Here is a 23,264-nt window from a genome sequence, read left to right on the forward strand (position 1 = left end):
ACAGAAATTATAACAAACTGTCTCTCAGACCACAGTGCAATCAAACTAGAAGTCAGGATTAAGAAACTCACTCAAAACCGCTCAACTACATGGAAACTGAACAACCTGTTCCTGAATGACTACTGGGTACACAACGAAATGAAGGCAGAAATAAAGATGTTCTTTGAAACCAATGAGAACAAAGACACAATATATCAGAATCTCTGGGACACATTTAAAGCAGTATGTAGAGGGAAGTTTATAGCACTAAATGCCCACAAGAGAAAGCAGGAAAGATCTAAAATTGACACCCTAACATCACAATTAAAAGAACTAGAGAAGCAAGAGCAAACACATTCAAAAGCTAGCAGAAGGCAAGAAATAACTAAGATCAGAGCAGAACTGAAGGAGATAGAGACATAAAAAACCCTTCAAAAAATCAATGAATCCAGGAGCTGGTTTTTTGAAAAGATCAACAAAATTGATAGACCGCTAGCAAGATTAATAAAGAAGAAAAGAGAGAAGAATCAAATAGACGCAATAAAAAATGATAAAGGGGATATCACCACCGATCCCACAGAAATACAAACTACCATCAGAGAATACTACAAACACCTCTACGCAAATAAACTAGAAAATCTAAAATAAATGGATAAATTCCTCGACACATACACCCTCCCAAGACTAAACCAGGAAGGAGTTGAATCCCTGAATAGACCAATAACAGGCTCTGAAACTGAGGCAATAATTAACAGCTTACCAACCAAAAGAAGTCCAGGATCAGACGGATTCACAGCCGAATTCTACCAGAGGTACAAGGAGGAGCTGGTACCATTCCTTCTGAAACTATTCTAATCAATAGAAAGAGGGAATCCTCCCTAACTCATTCTATGAGGCCAGCATCATCCTGATACCAAAGCCTGGGAGAGACACAACAAAAAAAGAGAATTTTAGACCAATATCCCTGATGAACATTGATGCAAAAATCCTCAATAAAATACTGGCAAACCGAATCCAGCAGCACATCAAAAAGCTTATCCACCATGATCAAGTGGGCTTCATCCCTGGGATTCAAGGCTGGTTCAAGATATGCAAATCAATAAACGTAATCCAGCATATAAACAGAACCAAAGCAAAAGCCACATGACTATCTCAATAGATGCAGAAAAGGCCTTCGACAAAATTCAACAGCCCTCCAATGCTAAAAACTCTCAATAAATTTGGTATTGATGGGACGTATCTCAAAATAATAAGAGCTATTTATGACAAACCCACAGCCGATATCATAGTGAATGGGCAAAAACTGGAAGCATTCCCTTTGAAAACTGGCATATGACAAGGATGACCTCTCTCACCACTCCTATTCAACATAGTGTTGGAAGTTCTAGCCAGGGCAATCAGGCAGGAGAAAGAAATAAAGGGTATTCAATTAGGAAAAGAGGAAGTCAGACTGCCCCTGTTTGCAGATGACATGATTGTATATTTAGAAAACCCCACTGTCTCAGCCCAAAATCTCCTTAAGCTGATAAGCAACTTCAGCAAAGTCTCAGGATACAAAATCAATGTGCAAAAATCACAAGCATTCTTATATACCAATAACAGACAAACAGAGAGCCAAATCATGAGTGAACTCCCATTCACAATTGCTTCAAAGAGAATAAAATACCTAGGAATCCAACTTACAAGGGATGTGAAGGACCTCTTCAAAGAGAACTACAAACCACTGCTCAATGAAATAAAAGAGGACACAAACAAATGGAAGAACATTCCATGCTCATGGATAGGTAGAATCAATATCATGAAAATGGCCATACTGCCCAAGGTAATTTATAGATTCAATGCCATCCCCATTAAGCTACCAGTGATTTTCTTCACAGAATTGGAAAAAACTACTTTAAAGTTCATATGGAACCAAAAAAGAGCCCGCATCACCAAGACAATCCTAAGCCAAAAGAACAAAGCTGGAGGCATCATGCTCCCTGACTTCAAACTATACTACAAGGCTACAGTAACCAAAACAGCATGGTATTGGTACCAAAACAGAGATGTAGACCAATGGAACAGAACAGAGCCCTCAGAAATAATACTACACATCTACAACCATCTAATCTTTGACGAACCTGACAAAAAGAGGAAATGGGGAAAGGATTCCCTATTTAATAAATGGTGCTGGGAAAACTGGCTAGCCTTATGTAGAAAGCTGAAACTGGATCCCTTCTTTACAACTTATACAAAAATTAATTCAAGATGGATTAAAGACTTAAGTCTTAGACCTAAAACCATAAAAACCCTAGAAGAAAACCTAGGCAATACCATTCAGCACATAGGCATGTGCAAGGACTTCATGTCCAAAACACCAGAAGCAATGGCAACAAAAGTCAAAATTGACATATGGGATCTAATTAAACTAAAGAGCTTCTGCACAGCAAAAGAAACTACCACCAGAGTCAACAGGCAACCTACAGAATGGGGGAAAATTTTTGCAATCTACTCATCTGACAAAGGGCTATCTAATATCCAGAATCTACAAAGAACTCAAACAAATTTATAAGAAAAAAACAAACAACACCATCAAAAAGTGGGTGAAGGATATGAACAGACACTTCTCAAAAGAGGACATTTATGCAGCCAAAAAACATGTGAAAAAATGCTCATCATCACTGGCCATCAGAGAAATGCAAATCAAAACCACAATGAGATACCATCTCACACCAGTTAGAATGGTGATCATTAAAAAGTCAGGAAACAACAGGTGCTGGAGAGGATGTGGAGAAATAGGAACACTTTACACTGTTGGTGGGACTGTAAACTAGTTCAATGATTGTGGAAGACAGTGTGGCGACTGCTCAGGGATCTAGAACTAGAAATACCATTTGACCCAGCCACCCCATTACTGGGTATATACCCAAAGGATTATAAATCATGCTGCTATAAAGACACATGCACACGTATGTTTACTGTGGCACTATTCACCATAGCAAAGACTTGGAACCAACCCAAATGTCCATCAATGATAGACTGGATTAAGAAAATGTGGCACATATACACCATGGAATACTATGCAGCCATAAAAAAGGATGAGTTCATGTCCTTTGTAGGGACATGGATGAAGCTGGAAACCATCATTCTCAGCAAACTATCGCAAGGACAAAAAACCAAACATCCCATGTTCTCACTCATAGGTGGGAATTGAACAATGAGAACACATGGACACAGGAAGGGGAACCTCACACACCGGGGCCTGTTGTGGGGTGGGGGGAGGGGGGAGGGATAGCATTAGGAGATATACCTAATGTAAATGACGAGTTAATGGGTGCAGCACACCAACATGGCACATGTATACATATGTAACAAACCTGCATGTTGTACATATGTACTCTAGAACTTAAAGTATAAAAAACAAAAAGAAAAAGAAAAAAAAAAGAACATGCTTTCCAGAAAAGTCATATTTACTTATGAAATCAAAAAGTTCCAGTCCCCATCTCCCCATATAACATATTTATGTATATATTTATCAAAATAAGCAAAAATGTATACTCCTTTGAACTGATGAATTAATATTTTATTTATTTATTCTTTCACTTAAGAAGCAATTATTGAACACATACGCTGCCAGATATGTTTCAGGTACTAGGGATACAGCACATGCAAGGTCCCTACCCTCATGAAAACTACATTCCATGGAGGGATCAGGAGATAAGCAAGTTATCAAAAAATAAGTAATATATCTCAGATACTATTAAGTGCTCCAAAGAACACAAAGTAGGATAAACCATAAAAGGATCCTGGGAGCAAGAATGCAGCTCTAGACAGGTGGTCAGGGAAGACCTTTTTGGAATGACCTGTGAAAGACTTGAATGTTAAGACAGAGCCAGCCACATGAAGATCTGATGGAAGAGCTTTTCAGGTGGAAGAAACATCAGGTGTCAAGACAGAGGCAGGAAAAAGCTTGGTGTGTTCGAGGAAGAAGGATGGTGAGGCTGGAGACATAGACTGGAACTTGATCATGTAGGGTGTTAAGGTCAGGCTAGAAGTTCAGATTTTATTCTGAAGGGAACAGGGGAAGATTATTTAAGCAGAAGAGCAACATGAACCTATGGACATCTTGTAGGGATGACTCTGGTTACTTTGTGGAGAAAGACAACTGTGGAGGAAGATCATGTAGAAGGCTCTGGTGGTGATCCAGAAAAGATCACGGCTGTTCAGGCTAAAGCTACAGTGGTGGCAGTGGTAAGAAATAGATATATTCAGCATATATTTTGAATATGAAGGCAATAGGACGTGACTTTGGATTTGGCTGGAGTAAGAGTTGAGTCAGGGTTGGGTAGTGAGGAAAGCAGAAATGGTAGATGGCCCCTGGGCTTTTGGCTGGACTAACTAGGTAAATGGTGGTGCCACATTAACTGATAATGGAAGACTGTGGGAAGAGCTGTTTCAGGAAGGTGAGAAATCAAGAGTCTGTTCAGGACATGTTATATATATATATAAGACAGATATATAATAGACATCTTCCAAGTGGAGAGGTCAAGTAAGGTGTACAGTATCTGCATTTAGAGCTCAAGTCATTGAGGTAAAGAAAGTATTTAAAGCCACGAGACTGAATAAAATCACATTGGGAGGGTATGAGCAGAGAATAGTGAAGGACTGAGAACTTGAAATTTAGAGTCGTAAAAAAGAATTGGAACAAGTAAAGGATCCTAAAAAGCAGCAGCCAGTGTGATCAGTGAAATAAGAAAACATGATATTTAGGAAGCTAAGTGAAGGAAGTACAAGAAGGTGGAAGTGATAAACTGTCAAATTCTATTATGAATTTGAGAACTTTCAGGAATTGACTAGACCACTAAAGTTTAACAGGATGGAAGCCATTAGTAACCGTGGCAATTCTGAAACCATGTTAGCGCAAAAAAGCAACTATAGTCTCCATAACCTCATACACTTTAATGGCAAGGATATACTCTAGGCCACATATTGGATGTCATTAATATACAACATTTAACTTTCACATTTCTCATGTGCTGAAAACCAGTTGAATGCCAAAGAAACACCATAGCGATTTAGAAAGGTAGGCATTGGATTCACCTTTATCTGTGTAATCACACTGGATATCAATGATAAGAAAGAACAAGGATCAAACTGCAGTGCCTCCTTTCGATCTATGGAGCATTTGAGTTACTCTTATTTGTCCAAACGCCCATGGAATTTAAACTTATGGTTGAGTGATTTTGTTTTCCTCAGTATTTTGAATTCAAAATAGGTAACAAGGCTATTAACCAGCTTGCAATTTAAAGATTTAATGAAGGAAAATGAAGGGTTAAGGATTGATAGGAAAATGTGTCGTGCAAATTATTTTAGTTTCTTGTATAATTTCTTATAGAAATCTTATAAAACAGCACTGATTCTTCAAATCCACCAAGCGGGAACTAGGTTGCCTCTCCCTATCTTCACAGACAGAGGAAACAGCTAAGGAAGAAAATAGAAAGAATACAAGGAACTTTCTTTTAATTTTCCAGGTAATAAAGAAGAAAGAGCAAATTTTTTGAATAAAAAGGAGAATCACTTATATCCTCAACCACCACATTAATATAAAGCACTTTTCTTTGGTGAGATTCTACATGAATCCAAACTCTTAAAAAGCTGGGATTATAGATAATGATAAATCATTACAAATGGAAGATCAATAAATCCTCACACGTTAGCTAACATGAAGACTGCTTATAAATAAAACTTCATCAACGTAGTGAGGTTTTTATTCATAACAGCTAGAAATAATTTGAGGTAATCCATATCTTTCGCTATGACTTTTTTGTCTAGTTTTTCTTCAAAATATATGTAAACTAATACTATTCAATCACAAAATAAAAGAGTTTTTTTGAGTTTTAGTTGTATTAATTGAGCTTTCTTATTTTTTAATCTGATACTGAAGATAAAGATTATTGCCTGTTTTATGAACTGATGATGGTAGATCAGCACTGTACTCTACAAATTCTGTTTTGAAAGACCTGTTATAATTTTAATTACAATATATTCAAATATATATAGAAATGAGCCATGTTATAACAAGATTCTACATGTGAGGTTACTTGTCTTTTGGGAATCTGCTCAGTCCACAATTTGTTTCTTAAACTGTCAGTGAACCACTGGAGTAGTCCCCGGAAGCCATGTTATAAGACTCCATCTTCTTGTGCAGAGCTGATTGGATCAGGAACCAAAGCTGAGCCAAACACATTCTGATATGAAATCTGGGGATTTTCGGGGGAGAGAGTGTGTTGACCAATCTTTAAAGATTGTTGGACCTGTGCCAGGTCAATTCGGAGGATTTGGCATAGCCAGACATTGCCATGTGCTCACCAAGAAGAGAATACTGTGTGCAGATAAAGAGAGGAGTAAAACACTTTCACAAAATGAAGCACAGACTGAGGCTTTGGATGGATGGAAGACCTCCTTCAGTTTCTGGTTCCAGTCCCACGTGTAGCAGTTTTTGCCCTGAGGCTTCCCTGTATTTTCTCAGGAAGTTTGGCAAGTATCCTTTGAGTAAGAACAACTCTAACAGCATGGGTAGATGGGTTGTAGCCTATGATATGTCCCACTAATGCCGTCCCCCATGGGCATTTTTGTTTATAGGGAGTTCGGAACTGAAATGAGAATAATATATACATTCCAAAGAGTCCTTTCCTTTCCCCAAGCTGACAGCGTCTTTAATTTTTTCTCTTGATCATCAGCTAATTTCACAATGAAAAGGTGACTCTATAAAGCTTTCACATATATTTTAGTAAACTAAGAGAATATAATTTTCATGTCAAATTAAAGATATGTTTTTAAAAATGAAAACATAGCATATTAGCTATATTATATCATATTAACATATCTCGAAACATTTCAGTAAAAATAAAGCATTACACTTACAGTTTCGCCTCCAGAATTGCAAGGGCTTTCTTTAGCTCACTGACCTGTTGTTCCCAATACCTTATTGATTCGTGTAGTCGTGCTATCTCTAAATTGTGATCACTAAGAACCTATTAAAAATTAAACAAAAATATGGCATCCAATCATCACCAAGTGATTCATAACAGCAGTTCAATTCCACTCAATATTCATGAATTACTCATTCAACTTTTACATTAGGAGTGTACTTCAAGGAAAAAAAGCAATCATTATAATTGTTTCTCTATAAAATAAACTTGGACACAAATAATTCTGAAATCATCAGAAAAAAACAAAATTTAGAGGGGAAGATGGCTAAATACAGCAGTGAGAATGTGAAAACTGTTTTTACAAACTTTTGAGACAAGAATTAACTTTGTCTAACACTTAAAAAAATTAAACAAATCCATATTGTCACAATCATCTTCATTTATCATCCCAGGATACCAAAATGAGTATTATTTTAAAAAGTCAAAACAAATTGGGTCTTTTGTCTCCCTTGATATCTATGTTTGTGCTGAAAAGAATTTTTATTTCTTAATATTTAATCTAAATTTAGGAAATGGAATAATTGGATACTGTGAAAAAATGTTATGATTTACAGGAAGGAAAAATTGATGGAGAAAATTCATAATGAAACAGACATTTTTGCAATGCAATTTTGGGATCAAGAAAAGGAAAGTCTAACTTATTCAGCCTTGGGTTTGCATTTCAGCTTGTGAGGGACAATGGAGCTTAGACAAGGCTGATCAAACAAACTCCTCTTCTCTCCAACAGAAAATTACCACGGACATAATATTTAATGCCATCTAACCCTGGACAGCAATGTGGGATCAGAGATACACCTGTGGGGAGAATAGAGGCACTCTCAGCCACGCCAGGTGAGAGAGGTGGGTAAAAGCTACTCAAAATGGTTTCTTTCTCTAGAGCACCCATAGCTAGTTCCAGAGCTAACTGGAGTCGTAGAACTACCATCAGAATGAGCTAAATGTTGAGAGGCCTCTGATCAATCATCAGAATTAGGGATACATGCTGAAGGCCTGATAGGCCTGACATCTGTTATCTTTAGTCCTCAGTCCTCCTTGCCTGGACAGGTAGGCTGCCTTAAGGGTCACATGCTATTATTTTTTCTGCCAACAACATATCAATGTTACCTGGCTGCAGAGACGTCCCATGTGAGAGTTAATCTGAAATTCCTTGTGGTCTCAGTCTATAGCCAAAATACTGTTTTCAAACCTCAGCCAACAACAACGGCAACAAACTACCAAATATAATGCACTTAATAGGCATGACCTCATTTAATCTTTACAAAAACGCTCTGCAGTAGGCAATATTAATACTTCCATTTTATAGATGAGGAAACTAAAGGTTTGTAGAACTAAGATTTGAATGCAGCTCTGTGTGAGACTCAAGTTTGTGCTTCCAAAACTATTCTCTACTGATGGAGGGGTAGGAAGGTGGGCAGGCTGGATTGTGGGAAGTGGGGAAGGACCCGGAGGCAAATTTATTCCTGCCGCCTTCAAAATAATTTGGGCTTAGAGATCTTCGGAGTACAGGCTAAGGAAGACATATTTCATTTTCCCAAGCTAGTTGGTGGTGCACTCGATTTATGATTTATGAGGCCAAAACTGGAAATATGAGCGTGGGCATGCAGATAGAATATGTTTTATATAGCCTTTCTATTTTCCTATAGGCTTAGTGCTTCCTTACTATGTTGAAATTTAAAAACAGATAATGATTTTTTAAATGCACATATTTGGGAGAAAATTTTCATTTTATTAATGCTTTGTAATTGGATATCATAATAGATATATTGTAATTAAAATGAGCAGAACCACCCCATATAAAATATTCAGTTTTACTGTTGTACCAGTATAGGTTTGCATGTGATTTTTCAAGACACATAGAAAAAATACACTAAAGATTCATTAGTTCAATTAATTGTGATAAGAAGTTAGCAGGCATTTCTGTTTTAATTAACATAGAAGTAATATTTACATTAACCACTTCTATTATAGTCACCTCCATAAGCTTATGTTTTCTTATCTTTAAAATAAAGATAATCCTCACAAAATACTTACCACAGTGTTGCCTTTCAGTAAATGTTATCACAATTTTTTTGACAGAAGTACAGAGCTCTGATGTATTTTCTAATTTAAATAGACAAATGGTCTCCTTTACATATTAATGCTGTGCTCAATAGAGAGCCTAAACTCTGTTCTATTATTCCACATTCAGAATTAAGGACTCAGCCCATGGTTATTCATTTTGTTATACAAAATGAAGCAATCTCATGGAAATGTTATATGTATCAATACATTTGGTTAGTTCTGTATATTTTTTTAAATCAATATTTTAACAGTATTTTGGCCCATCAAATGCAGTTTGTATCTAAGGCATTCCACATTTCCTTCTTCCCATCATATTCCTGAAGAGGAAACCACAATTGCACCATAACGCTTTAAAGAAAGTGTCAGAAAATGTTAACGTGCAGAAAACATCCTCTCAGCATGACATGAAGATGAATTACAATCAACTCCTTTTTTATTGAGGTGCCTAGATAAGGCTTAAAAATATATATAGCTTATTCTTTCTTACCGCTGCGGAAACAGTAACTGTTTCTTTTATTTTTGACATTTTAGTTTGTAATTTATCCAATTCTTTCTTCTTTTGATAAGTCTCCATTCTCTTTACTTCACGGGTATTTTCAAATTCATTAATCTATAGTGACAAGCATAAGAAACCAATTTAAAAAGCCTATTAGCACAACAAAGTTTAGAAAATCTTTTAAAAACAGTGTCAACCTAATTCATATTTAATCTAAGTATAACATATTCAAGTATAGTAATAAGTAAAAAATAAACCTAAAAACCAGGGTTTCCTTATTTTGCAGTATCACAGGAAAAAGCACGAGCCACAAAGGCCAAACTGTAATTATTGAATATTGAAATAGTAAATTTGTAAGAGCAATAATAACAATGATTGTTAATAACTAATTATAAAAGTAATTGCCACGGTAGTGATTTAATAGTAAATCACCACAGCAGTGGTGACCGGATTTACAACGTACTAAGCAAACAAGAAGAGTCGAAGGAAGGATTGAAGAAATTATCTGAGAATCTAAATTCACATTATTTAATGGGAAATAAAACCAGCTAAACACAGAGTAAACAAAATCATCAAAGACAGAGCAGCTTGTAATCCTGGAAAACTTCTTACCATTTTATCACAGTGCCACTTGTTAGACCCTAATGAACGATGTCACCCTCTTATCAAAACCACCTCTCCCCCAGTCAACCAGAGCAGAACAAGGAAGAAACAATCATAACCGATCTGATGCTGAATTTTAATTAACATGGCACAGCAGGCAGTTCAGCTCCTGCAGTGGCAGAAAAAGATGCAGTAGTTATCCCTGCCCCACCCTCACAAATTTGCTGCTCTTGAAACATTGTTTTCTCTTTAAGGCCCTCAGTTCTGCCTGGCCCCACTGCATGCTGCTGCTCTCTCTGATTCATTTATCAGGAACAGCAGGGCTGGGCTGGTGCCCTATCTGAATACCCTAGTCCTGTCCATACAGACACAGTCTCAGGGTTATCAAAGGCAACTGGATAAGATGGTAGCCTATTCCTTGTCCCTATATGGCAGCATATAAGCAAGGGGACACCCCAGTGTTACAAATCCTGTCACTTATATTCTTACCCATGAACTGAGATGCTGCTACCAATCAAATGTCTTCCCCAAGAGCAGAAGTGTCCTTGAGTCTCTCGCTCATCCCGTTTTCCCAGTGTGTTCACAGAAGATACCACAGAGGCTGCTTGCCAGCCTTGAGGACAAATAAATTATTTCCCATTTCCTGCTCCAGATTCTATACATTATTGTATTTTAAAGAATAAATCATGCCACTTACCTGTGCAGTCAACTCTTGTTTTCTTATTAGATATTCTGCCCTTTCTTTTTCCATTAGCTCCTCTGCCTCTTGAATACATTTTTTTTGCAATGCTATGTCTTCTCTCTTCAAGTTTATTTTGGTATAAGTCTCATTTATGTAAACAGTGGTGGTGGCTTTTTTCTCCATAGTTTGGTTGAGTGACAGGACAAACCTTGCATGCTTCCTTGCTAGCTCTTCCTGCTTCTCCCTGGGAGGAAAGAATTGCTCACAGAGTAAGAAGCGCAGCTCCTAAGAAAGGAATAGTCTGTGTGGTGAGATGAGCCCTCAGCAAGAGGAAAAGTGTAAGGAATACTTATTTTATGACTGTGTTTATGATTGTCTAAACTTGGTTGAAGGCCAGGTGCAGTGGCTCATGCCTGTAATCCTAGCACTTTGGGAGGCTGAGGTGGGCAAATCACCTAAGAGGTCACGAGTTAGATTCCAGCCTGGCCAACATGGTGAAACCCTGTCTCTACTAAAAATACAAAAATTAGCCGGGGATGGTGGCGTGCTCCTGTAATCCCGGCTACTCGGGAGGCTGAGGCAGGATAATTGCTTGAACCTGGGAGGCAGAGGTTGCAGTGAGCCGAGATCATGCCACTGCACTCTAGCCTGAGTGACAGAGTGAATCTCTGTCTGAAATTAAAAAAAAAAAAAAATTGTTTGAGATAAGGACAGAAGGAAACACAAAACAAGCATCAACTTTGCAACTTTTACCACTTTCGAATGTCACGTGGCCTTGCTTCGCCCCACCCGTCCCCAGATGCCAGGTAGTGACCACAGGGTATTTTGGGTTAAAGTATACAATGACTCAAAAGTAATTTTGAACAGGATCTGAATGGGATCTGGCCAGATGAGTGTTTTGATATGTATTGTCATCATGTCTATCTTATCATCCTGAGATAGGCTGTTAAGCTAAAGAAAGAGAAATCTCATCACATCTCCAGCCACCCTGGATGCTATAGCCCTGCAGGCAGGGCCCAACAGAAAGCTCACCTTCCTCTGGATAGAAACTAGGGAAAGAAAAGAGTCTATCTTTACTGTTTGGAGGATGCCTGAAACCTAATTTGAGCCCTCTTACCTTCTCCCAGCTGTAGCCAACTCTGAGCTCAATAGGCGTCATTAACCTCACCCATCCATTGCTGGGCGGCGTCCATCTAAGGAAGACCTTAATATTGTCTGAGGAAGACCTTAAGATTTTGTCTAACCCGAGGCTAACAACAAAAGGTTTACAAAAGGGACAATCGGTGCCATTTCTCTATTTTCCTTTTTAAAAGCTCCTGCAATGTAAAGACCCTTTTCCTTTTGCTAGTCCTCAAGGCTAGTGAGTTTCAGAGGAATTGTGTTTGAAGGCTCAGGAAAATAAAAGCAGGCTGCTGGGAAGTTTGCTTTCAGAGGTCAAACTCCACAAAAGAAATGCAATAAAAAGAAGTCTAGGTGAGAGGCTCAGTAGGTGGTCAGATAATGGGTGCTTTGTGGATGCAGCAGAGGAAGCCTTCTAAGAATGAATCAACTTGAGGACTGGAGCCTCGGGGAAACAAAGCAAAATAAGTGAAATCAAAAAACCTCACTAGGTGTGTTGTGATGGGCTGAGAAGAAAAGAACACTCACACAGTGTGGAGCCTCAGGAAAACACATTCAAACATCTGCTCTGTCTCTATCTAGTTTTTGAAATTTGCCCAGGACAGGAGACATACCCACCAACTGTCACAGTCTGTGAACACTTTGATATGCATTTCTCTTTGAAAAAATGATGCAACAAATGATTGTAGCTTGATGATGCCAACACACCTGCCACCACCTTCTGTTTGTTATTGCCTTTCCGTAAAGATTTGTCTAGAGCAGTGGTTCTCCCAGTGTGGTCAGGACCAGCAGCAGCAGCATCATCTGTCAGGAATGCAAATTCTTATCCCCACCGCACTCCTCCCAGATCTGTTAAATCAGCAATTTTGGAAGCAAGTCCCAGTAATTTGTGTTTTAACAAGCCCTCCAGGTGATTCTGATGCAAGCTCAAGTTTGAGAATCACTGGTTTACAGGAATGTGATGTTGCTGACCGGTTGATATAAATATCTAGCCTGGGTATTATTTTTCTTGCTATTAGTTTAGGAATAGTCTAGTTTATGTAGCAGGCTCTGGCCATGGTGGCTAGCACGCACCACGCACAAATCTGTATTGTGAATCCCCAACAGGGATTAGAGTATGTGGTATTTCTCAAACTTATGTAATCATGAACTTTCTCTTTTGTGGAGCATCTCCCAGCACAGGTGTTCTGAGAGCCTGGTTTGGGATCCATGTCCCTGGGTCTTGAGGTCTCTAGCTGATTTCTGATGTTTATTATCTGGGACACCAGGCAACCCTCTGATTATTTTGGCTTCCCAAGAAGACTTTTTTTCCCCTATGATAAGGGCTCTTTGTGAACATTTCTCACTCTGGAAACTAACATGCTGATATTTATGATATTTATTAAAATTTATCAAATTTTCTCATAGGGGTAATTCTTTAAGGGGTCCTATCTTTCAGAATATATCTCTTCCTTTCATGAGCTAGCAAAGTTAAGAGTTGTGATCCCCATTTCACAGATGGAGAAAATGAGGCTCACTAAGAGGTGTCAGATCTTGAGCTATAGGCAGTTTCATATATTATCTCATTTAATTACAGACACAATCTGGAACCCTGTCCTGGGAACCAGCCTCATCCTCAGTCCTTCAGTGGATTACAAATATGACTAAATATCTTCAATGAACTGAACTAGATACAATAGGTCTGGTTTGACATTAGATTTACAATATAATCCCTGCAAGATTTCTTACTTTGGTGGTGGGGGTTTGTAAACTTAATTCTACAAAAATGGAAACTAAACCCATTGTGTGTCTACCTTTGGATGTAGCATTAGAGGTAGTGTGTGATTTACAAACAGTAGTTGCTGCTAGGAAGCTGGATTGCCTCTGAAATATTACAGGCCTCCTGGCTGCTGTGGTTGAAGATTTTCTGCTCTCCTCCTCAGTCCTCCGTAGCCACCACCTTCCCTACCCCATCAGCCTGGGCCATCTCCTACAACCCATCTTCACCTCTCAACTTGCCCTGCCACAGTTCAGATCAGAGAGTAAACCCCTCCCAACAATTTTTCCCACTCCAGCCTCAGACCCCTGCTCCCTCAAATACTGAATATAAGAATACCTACCCCAGAGCTTCATTATATTTTGTCAGGTCAGTTATTTTCTTCTTCAGAAGCTCTATTTCATTCTCTGTCCTTGTAATTCTCATTTTTATTGTATTTATCTCAAAAAGATTTAATCTGCGAGCGTCTCGGACACATTCTTCAAAGTAAGTGGAAATATTACTACATTATTTGAGGAAAAGCACAATTGTAGATACTGACTTTCATGCAAAAAAGTCTTTCTTTGAAATATTCTTTTAATAATGTTTTTTATCAAGCACTTCTTACTCCCTTGGTCCCTCTCAATCTTACCTACTAATTATTTCTCTTATTTCTGCTGCTGCTTTGGTAACCAGCTTTCTGTGGGCTTGGATCAATTTCAGACAGGTGCAGTCTGATAGTGCCTGATTCCCGCCCGTTCCATGCACTTCTCACCTCCTGCCTAGGACTTCTGCAACTTCTACATGGGGCTTCTTTATGCACCCACACCCATGCATGTATAACCCAGAAGTACAAGAGGTAGGGCAAGCATCAGACCAGTGATAGACAGGAGCTGGTGCATAAATATTTCTCCCTCTCTCGCACTGATAGATAGTCCTGAGAAGAAGTAACACTGGGTCTTGGGGGCTTCTTCTCATAATTAATTAGTTTTAGTTAGCAGCAGCCAACATCATAATCCACCCCATATTGGCTCTCCCTTGACCTCTGTTTTGGTCTCCTTATCCCATCCTCCTCTTTGGATTATACTCCCTAATAAAATAATGATGCAAAAGCCATTGCCTCAGGCTCTGCTTTTTGGGGGAACCCAATGTATTAAAGAAATAATTATTCATCCATAAATAATAAGTCAGTGTAATCACATATGACTTCAAAGGATTATCTCAGTGCATGACAGATGGTCAATACGCATGAATTTTTGAACACTGCTGTTTAGGAAGGTGCTGGACTACTCATTTCTACACAGCAAACTCCCTAGAAACTAGCTGGTAGCTCTCCTGAGAGAGCTAGGACATTTTTTTTCTAGGCTACTAGTTAAATTGCTTGTTGCAGCAGGCCTTCTCAAACTCTGTGTCTCAAATACGCACATACATCATCCGGAGATCTTCTTAAAATGCAGCTTCTGATACAGTGGGTCTAGGGTGGGCCCAGAGATTCTGTATTTTCTCACAAGCTCTTACATGTTGCTTATGCTGCTGAACCAAAGACCACACTTTGAGTAGCAAGGACTTACGACATAAGGCCAACTAACTAAATTTGCATGGTTAAGCATTTAGCATGTATCAAGGACCTTATAAGCTATTATGGTATTTTCCCCTTTCTAAAATATGTTTTTCTGATTATAAAAGCAACCCAATCTAGAAACTAAAGAGCAGCAAACAAAGAAAAAGAAAAACACTCTTAATTCTACCTTTGGTGTAGATTCTTCTAAATCTGATTTTCTTTCCCTGCTTGTATAGTTTGTTGTATTGTCCCTGGCAAACTAGACTAACACCAAGCATATTGTTTTAAACCCACTCTATCAGTCAGGGTCCAATTAGGAGATAGAAATCTCACAGTAAATTGAAAACGGAAAGTTTAATAGAATAAACAGAGGATTAGAGTAATTAGAGGATTAGGGAATGGGTGGTAAGAAGTGAAGAGAACTTGAAAGCATTCAGAAATAGCAGACCTAAGGAGTAGCCACCATCCCTAGGGCTGAGATACGGTGCTCGAGGAAACAGCACCTGGAGACCTGGGAGCTAGGCCTCATTAGAGAGGCTGCGTCTCATCAGATGGTAAAGAAGTTCATGAAATGCTGGGCTGATGGAACTTGCTGGAAATCTGCTCTCTGGGGGTGTTAGGGGTACCTGCCCCCAGAGAGGTGCCATGCTTCAGAACTCACTGCAAAACTACCCAAGGGGGTGCCAGAGAACCTCTTCATGGAGAGGTGCCTCATTGGTGGCTGAAGCTACCCAAGGGGTACTGGTGGAAGCTGCTGGGCACTGTGGACTGCTGGATGCTGCAGGACCACGGCCTGGAGAAGTTGCACACACTGCAAGAGTCAGCCAAGCTGAGCACACTGGAATCAGGAAGAGAAGCCCTTCCTCCTCCATATCCCTCCTATGCCCTCTGCTGACAAAGCTGAACATTGTGCCAACTGGTAAAGGGGAAAATTTACAGGGTCCGGCTTCCTTATCACAAAGTAGAGGCAATAAATGGCTAACTGGAAAATCTACCTTTTTTTTTTTTTTTTTTTTTTTTACTTATTAAGACCACTCTTTTTAGGTTGGGCTCTCTGGGAAACAGATTATAAAATGTGTTTGTAGAGCATTTATTGGGTAGTGCTCTGAGGAACATCTCTTTGGAGGAAATAAAAAGCTGGGCAGAGGAGGAGGTTAAACTGTGATGAGCTTTGGAGCTATGATGATGCTCTGGAGTTGTTCTACATTGAGGCAAGGGAGCCAGACCTTTGTACCCTCATAGTGACCAATCATGAATGCGGGTGGCAGGCACTGGGGAGAGAACATAACTTGGAATTAAGCTTCTCTCTTTTGTTTTTGTTTGTTTGTTTTTGTTTTGAGACGAAGTCTCGCTCTGTCACCCAAGCTGGACTGCAGTGGCGCAATCTTGGCTCACTGCAACCTCTGCCTCCTGGGTTCAAGCAATTCTGCCTCAGCCTCCTGAGTAGCTGGGACTACAGGCATGCGCCACCACGCCTGGCTAATTGTTTTTTGTATTTTTAGTAGAGATGGGGTTTCACTATGTTGGCCAGGCTGGTCTCAAACTCCTGACCTTGTGATCCACCTGCCTCAGCCTCCCAAAGTGCTGGGATTACAGGCGTGAGCCACCTTGCCTGGCCCCTTCTCTTTTTTGTTGAAGGTAATTCCTGGAGAAGAACTCAGCCAACAACATTCCTGGCTTCTGGAGAAATAAAGTTTGACCCTTACCCCAAATATGGAATTTACCTAAAAAAAAAAAAAAAAAAAAAAGAGATCGAAGACCTAAACATAAGAGCTTAAACTGTAACACTCTTAGAAGAAAACATAGGGAAAACCTTCATGGCATTGAATTTGGGAATGATTTCTTGACTGCATCAAAATTTAAAACTTTTGTGCTTCAAATGTCACTATCAACAGAGTGAAAAGGCAACCCACGGAATGGGAAAAAAATTTGCAAATCATATATCTAATCAGCGGTTAACATTCAGAATACATAAAGAACTCCTACAACTCAACAACAACAAAAAAGAACCTGATTAAAAGATGGATAAAGGACCTGAGTAGACATTTCTCCAAAGAAGATGCACCAAATGGCCAATGAGCAGACAAAAAGAAGCTCAACATCTCTAATCACTGGGGAAATGCAAATCAAATCACAATAAGATACCACTTCACAGCCATTTGGATAATGACCAGATAAAACAAAAACAAAACAATCTGGAAAATAACAAGTACTGGCAAGGATGTAGAGATACTGGAACCCTTGTGCATTGTTGGTGGAAACATAAAATGGTGCAGCCACTGTTGAAAACAGCAAGGCAGATCTCCAAAATATTGAATATATGACTCTGTAAGATCTGACCCCAGTAAAAAAAAAAATTTAATGTACAATACAATCTAGCAATTCTGCTTATGCATAAATATACAAAAAAAATTGAAAGCAGGCACTTGGATACAGGTGGAGTATCCCTAATCCAAAAATCTGAAAACTGAAATGCTCCAAAGAACATTTCCTTTGAGCATAATTTTGGAAATGCTCCAAAACCCCAAACCTTTTGAGCACCTACATTATGATCAAAGGAAATGCTCAATGAAGCATTTCAGATTTATGGATTAGGGATGTTCAACTGGAAAGTATAATGTAAATATTCCAAATTAAAAAAAAATCAGAAATTGGAAACACTTCCAGTCACAACTGTTTTGGATAAGGGATGCTCAACCTGCATTTGGATACCATGTTCATAACAGCATTATTCACAACAGCTAAAAGATGAGAGCAACCCAACTGACAATTTGCAGATGAATGGATAAGGAAATGTGATAGATACCAACAATGGAATATTATTCAGCCTTAAAAAGAAAGGCAGTTCTGACACATACAACAGTATGAATGAACCTTGAGGATATTATGCTAAGTGAAGGAAGCCGGTCATGAGGACAAATACTGTATGATATTACTTATATGAGGTACCCAGAGTAGCCAAAACTCAGAGACAGAAAGTAGGATGATGGTTTAGGCCAGCCAAGTTGCCTAATTTAATTGGATAAATACCAATTTGGAATGGGCTGATCCATTTATCTATAGTCTATTTAGAAACCAAATTATATAAATTCAAGTGTTATATATGCTATTTCCACTTAAAATATAAAAGAAAATTATTACGGACCTTACTGTGTTTGTGTCATGTATGCTTTCTAGCTCTATATTACATGAGCAATAACTATGAAACTTATCTTGTTGAAAGTACTTCATTCTATTATAAGATCAACTAAATTTCTAGAATTGATAACCTCAAAAGTACCTTCCAATTCCCTCTTAATGCTATTGGGAAGAGTTTCCAATAGATAGTATAGTTTGTTGAGTTCCATGCTTTCAATCTCCAAAAGATCGATTGTGGCTTTTCTCATTTCTTCCTGAAAATTTAAATTACATTTTAAAAAAGTTAAGACACTAAAATAGTAAGATTGATTTCCTAAACAATGCCCTACAAATGTTTTCAGGGGTCAAAATATAATTTCACTAAATATCTTCTGCCATTATTTTTATTTGGAACAGAAACTGGGAAAAGTATCTACAATCACTATTTAAGGTGTCTGTTAGTTTATCTCTTAATTTCTATTGATTTTATTCTACTGAGAAATTATCTTTTCTTTATGAGTATCTGTTTCTTATATGCAGTTTCAATCCATTTAAAAGGAAAGACTAACAAAAATGGTAATATTGAGAAAGAAAGCTACTTATTAAAATATGGAAATTGCCTATAAAAATATGCTTAGGTATAAAAAAATGGTTTTCTCATACACACATACAAACCCAAACAAATAGGTAAAGCTGTTATTATTACTTTTAGGTGAGGCTACTTTAAGAAAGGAAACTCTGCTGAGAAATCAGTTGGTGGGAAAAAATAGATAAATCATCTTTTAAATAAACTGTCATAATAGCTATAGCTATTTTATGACCTGAGAAACTGCCATTATATTTTATGAATTATAAAAAGCAGACTATATAATTACATATATAGCATCATCACTTTTCTGTAAAAAATGAAATTCAATGCAGTTATCACCTATACCCTGAAAATAGAAAGTATATTCATCAGCATTAATAATGATTATTTTAATGTGGTCCTTTTGCTTATCTATTTTTTCTAAATTTTTCAAAGTCAACATGTATTACTTTTAAAAATAAAAGGATTGATCTGTTTTTTTTTTTTTTTTTGAGATGGAATCTCACTCTGTTGACCAGGCTGGAGTGCAGTGGGTCAATCTCAGCTCACTGCAACCTCTGCCTCCTGGTTTCAAGCAATTCTCCTACCAGCCTCCCAAGTAGCTAGGATTACAGGCTCCCACCACCTTGCCAGGCTAATTTTTGTATTTTTAGTAGAGATGGAGTTTCACCATGTCTCGGCCAGGCTAGTCTCGGACTCCTGACCTCAAGTGATCCACCCATCTTGGCCTCCCGGAGTGCTGGGATTACAGGCGTGAGCCACCATACCCAGCCTGATCTCTGTTTTTTAAGAGATTTCACAGCTCAGATATTAAATGAATACAGACTAGATACTTTAACCACAATAAATATTTTGGCCCCTTAAAATCCTAGCGAAAGACATAACTGAAAGAAAGAACCAAGCAGGGAAAAATGTTTCCACAGCACCACAGAGCTGCACAACACACATGATCCCTAAGTGTTTACATGTACCTACTCAAGTAGGATTGTAAAGTATGATTATGTAGTATAGATATATATATATGTGTATAATTATATAAAATATAAAGTAGTAAGAGTTTTATCAGCAGTCTGTGGATTCAAACTCATTTACAGCCATATTTCAACATTTTTAGCAATTTGATATGTAGTAAATTCTTATCCAATATTTTTAAATAAAATGGAGAGCCTTCACTACTCTGACTGTGCCAAGGAAGCATTGTCAATGTGATCCTTGGCTGAACAGAGATGTCTGTGACACCTCAGAAGGAAATTCTTTAAATATTTCTTCAACATGTCTTTGATAGGGGCCAGTTAAGTGTAATTGAAAGAGTTTCTCTTTGTTTTCACTAACAGTACAGTCTACTTCAGTGGAACATATGTCAAATAATCTTTGACCAGTTATGCAAGGAATTGCTTACAGAGAACTGAGTTAATTAGCACCATGCTTGCAATTTATTCCAGAGATTGTGTGTTTGTTTGTTTTAAGCAATGCTTATATATTGGTGTCCCAAGCATTTGCCCATGTGGTCCACCTCTTAACTGAACCGTATTATCACCCACATTGCTTTCTCTAAATGAGCTTGCCCTCATCCACAGCCATAAGCCCATAATTTAGTTTTCTTCATGGAAAATCAAGTAACAATCCACAATTGATCAATAATTGTGCAAATCCTTACAAAATTGAGAGAAAAATATTTTTAAGTTCAGGGTAACTATATTCCCTAGTCATCTACTTAATACTTTGAACAGAATTGGTGCTAAATGAAAGTTTGAAGAAATATGTGGAAGATTGAAGAAATGGTTCTTATAGATAATACAATACCAATTTCTTAACAGCTACAGCAATGTCCTTAAGAAAGATCTTAGCTTCTTCATTACATTTAAAATAGTCACTTTGCAGTGATTGTTCTGAAAAAAAATTAGAAAATAAAGATCTCTTATTTATCTATCCAAATCCTACTTAACCTTTTATGATCTAGCTCAAATGCTTACTCGGCTGGAAGTTGCATCTTCAGTCTCTGAATTTTTATTGTACATTACACTAATCTCTTTTGTACTTATTTCCTATTCCATAATGTTATAATTTAGGTATATATTTTATGCTCCTTGAGGACAAATGTGCTGGAGATTTACATATTAATATTTTATAACTCCTACTCAGGGCAAGAGGGTGTAATGATTTTTTTTCCTATGAAATATGTTCTGAGTGTCTAGACATTAACAGAAAAATTTTTTGTACATAAGTACTAGGGTTGCATTGGCATGCTGATCTAGAGATCAAGTATGAAAACAGTTCAAGGTTCTAGGTCTGTCATTGACAATGACCTCAGATACATGTGAATAATTTAGGTCTTAATAACTTTAGGTCTCCTCAGTGGGTAACATTCCTTTTTTTTTTTTTTTTTTTTGAGACGGAGTCTCGCTCTGTCGCGCAGGCTGGAGTGCAGTGGCACCATCTCGGCTCACCACAACCTCTGCCTCCTGAGTTCAACGGATTCTCCTGCCTCAGCCTCCCGCGTAGCTGGGATTACAGACCTGCGTCACCACGCCCGGCTAATTTTTGTATTTTTAGTAGAGACGGGGTTTCACCATGTTGGCCAGGCTGGTCTCAAACTCCTGACCTCAGGTATCCACCCGCCTCGGCCTCCCAAAGTGCTGGGATTACAGACGTGAGCCACCGCGCCCGGCCAACATTCTTCATAATAACATTTACCCAAGCATATTTGCTAAGAATTGTGAAATTAACCTAGCGCATTTAAGAAGGAAAATAAAAACTATCCCAAATTAATAGTAACATTGTAACATAAATCAATACGATTATCTTGAAGAAATGGGATGATTCTAGTGAAGCACTGAAATGTTTTGTTGTTTGGCCTAAACGGTTTTTGCACCGAACAAGAAACACCCTTTCTTGGATTGTCTTACCTTAAGCTTAAGTGACTTGATTACAGGTTCAGCTTTCTAACTGAAAAATACTTTAACCTGGCCCTATCCAAGGTCATTTTCTATTAGAATCTCCTAAACAACCCTTTACATCTATTTTTCTTGCTCAACACAACAGGAGCCTCTTAAATACTCCCTTTCCTATTTGCTTGTTAAATTCTCCAGTTTGCCACGGCAAAATGTCAGAGGAAGTTAACTTGTAAAGGAACGGCAGGAAGAGAACTGAAATCGAAAGCATAATCTAAATGCAGGTGTGTAATCAGGTCGCAGGCATAGGGCAGTGGCTTGGGAGTCCCGGATTTGTCACCTCAGTAATTTAACTACTACTGAGAGTTGAGCGAAGTCACCTCAGCTGCGCTAGGGCAGGAGAGCTGGGCACTTGGTCCCACCCGCCACCTCTCTCTCCCCAGCCTCCAAGGAGCGGGGAGAAGGCTCTGCCCTGCCCAGTGATGCCCTGGTTCCGGGAGGAGAGTCCCCTCTCAGGGTTCCCGCTGAGTGCCTCCTAAGCGCCACCTCTGAGGAGACGTCCCTTCCAGCGCCCGAGGGGCGTCTTACCCACAACAAACAGCTGCTCCAGCGCCTCGACCGCGACCGAGGAGCCCAGGGTGGAGGGTAAGGTGCATAACTCCAGGGAGGGGCCGGTGGAGACGGCAGCCGCCTGCACCAGCTTCTCGCCAGCGCCCAGCCCTGGGGTCCAGCGGCGCAGGGCCATTTTGCCGCTCTACTTGAGCGCCTCCTAAGCCAGAGCCAAGGATTGCTGGTTGCCACGGGCAACGAGGACACCGAGGTCCTGGGGCGCCCCCTCGTGGCCCGCACCTCTAGTAGGTACCCTCCTGGTTCTCTAATTTTATCCACGATAATTAAGCAGTCTGGGAAGAATGACTCTCTCTTTAGCTAACTTTTCCCCCTTTCAATTTCCATTGCGTTAGTTCAGGCCTGTGTCTTTTTTGTGGACCACTGGAATCATAATAATGATCACTTTTGAGCGCATCTTTGTACCGGGTACTGCAGGAGAACCTTTATATACAGTAGCTCACTTAATCTTCACAAGGACTTTGTGAGCAGGTTCTTTTAGTACCTCCACTTTTACAGACACGTAAACTGAGGCGCGGGCGACTAAATGAACTGCTCAAGACCACAAGAGGATAATATTGGATTTAAAGTGACGTCTGGGCCGGGCGAGGTGGCTCACGCCTGTAGTCCCAGCACTTTGGGAGGCCAAGGCAGGAGGATCACCTGTGGTCAGGAATTCAAGACCAGCCTAATCAACATGGTGAAACCCCATCTCTACTAAAAATACAAAAATCAGCCGGGCGTGGTGGCGCGTGCCTGTAGTCCCAGCTACTCAGGAGGCTGAGGCAGGAGAATCGCTTGAACCCGGGAGGAAAAGGTTATAGTGAACCGAGATCTCGCCATTGCACTCCAGC

The 23,264-nt window shown here is 39.0% G+C and overlaps 1 protein-coding gene across 8 annotated transcripts in view; it reads right to left on the bottom strand.

The window, feature by feature from the left end:
* The window catches only part of CCDC175 (coiled-coil domain containing 175), a 72,250-nt gene extending 49,634 nt beyond the window's left edge, over positions 1–22,616 (bottom strand). For 2 of the 8 annotated variants that reach the window (XR_008671492.2, XM_004055238.5), the window contains exons 1-7: positions 22,393–22,610; positions 20,717–20,802; positions 18,488–18,599; positions 14,011–14,146; positions 10,808–11,036; positions 9,499–9,621; positions 6,883–6,992 (exon numbers count right to left, since the gene is read on the bottom strand). Coding sequence is in view for 7 of the 8 variants with exons in the window: in XM_004055238.5 (XP_004055286.5) it covers positions 6,883–6,992; positions 9,499–9,621; positions 10,808–11,036; positions 14,011–14,146; positions 18,488–18,599; positions 20,717–20,802; positions 22,393–22,549 (953 nt within the window). In the remaining variant the exon portion in view is untranslated. Of the gene's footprint in view, positions 1–6,882; positions 6,993–9,498; positions 9,622–10,807; positions 11,037–14,010; positions 14,147–18,487; positions 18,600–20,716; positions 20,803–22,392 lie in introns of all 8 variants that reach the window. The other 6 variants (XM_055361932.2, XM_055361929.2, XM_055361934.2 and 3 more) reach the window with 5 other exon arrangements.
* Between the last annotated feature and the right edge of the window lie 648 nt (positions 22,617–23,264).

The sequence above is a fragment of the Gorilla gorilla genome, chromosome 15, assembly GCF_029281585.2.
Source record: "Gorilla gorilla gorilla isolate KB3781 chromosome 15, NHGRI_mGorGor1-v2.1_pri, whole genome shotgun sequence".
NCBI lineage: Eukaryota > Metazoa > Chordata > Mammalia > Primates > Hominidae > Gorilla > Gorilla gorilla.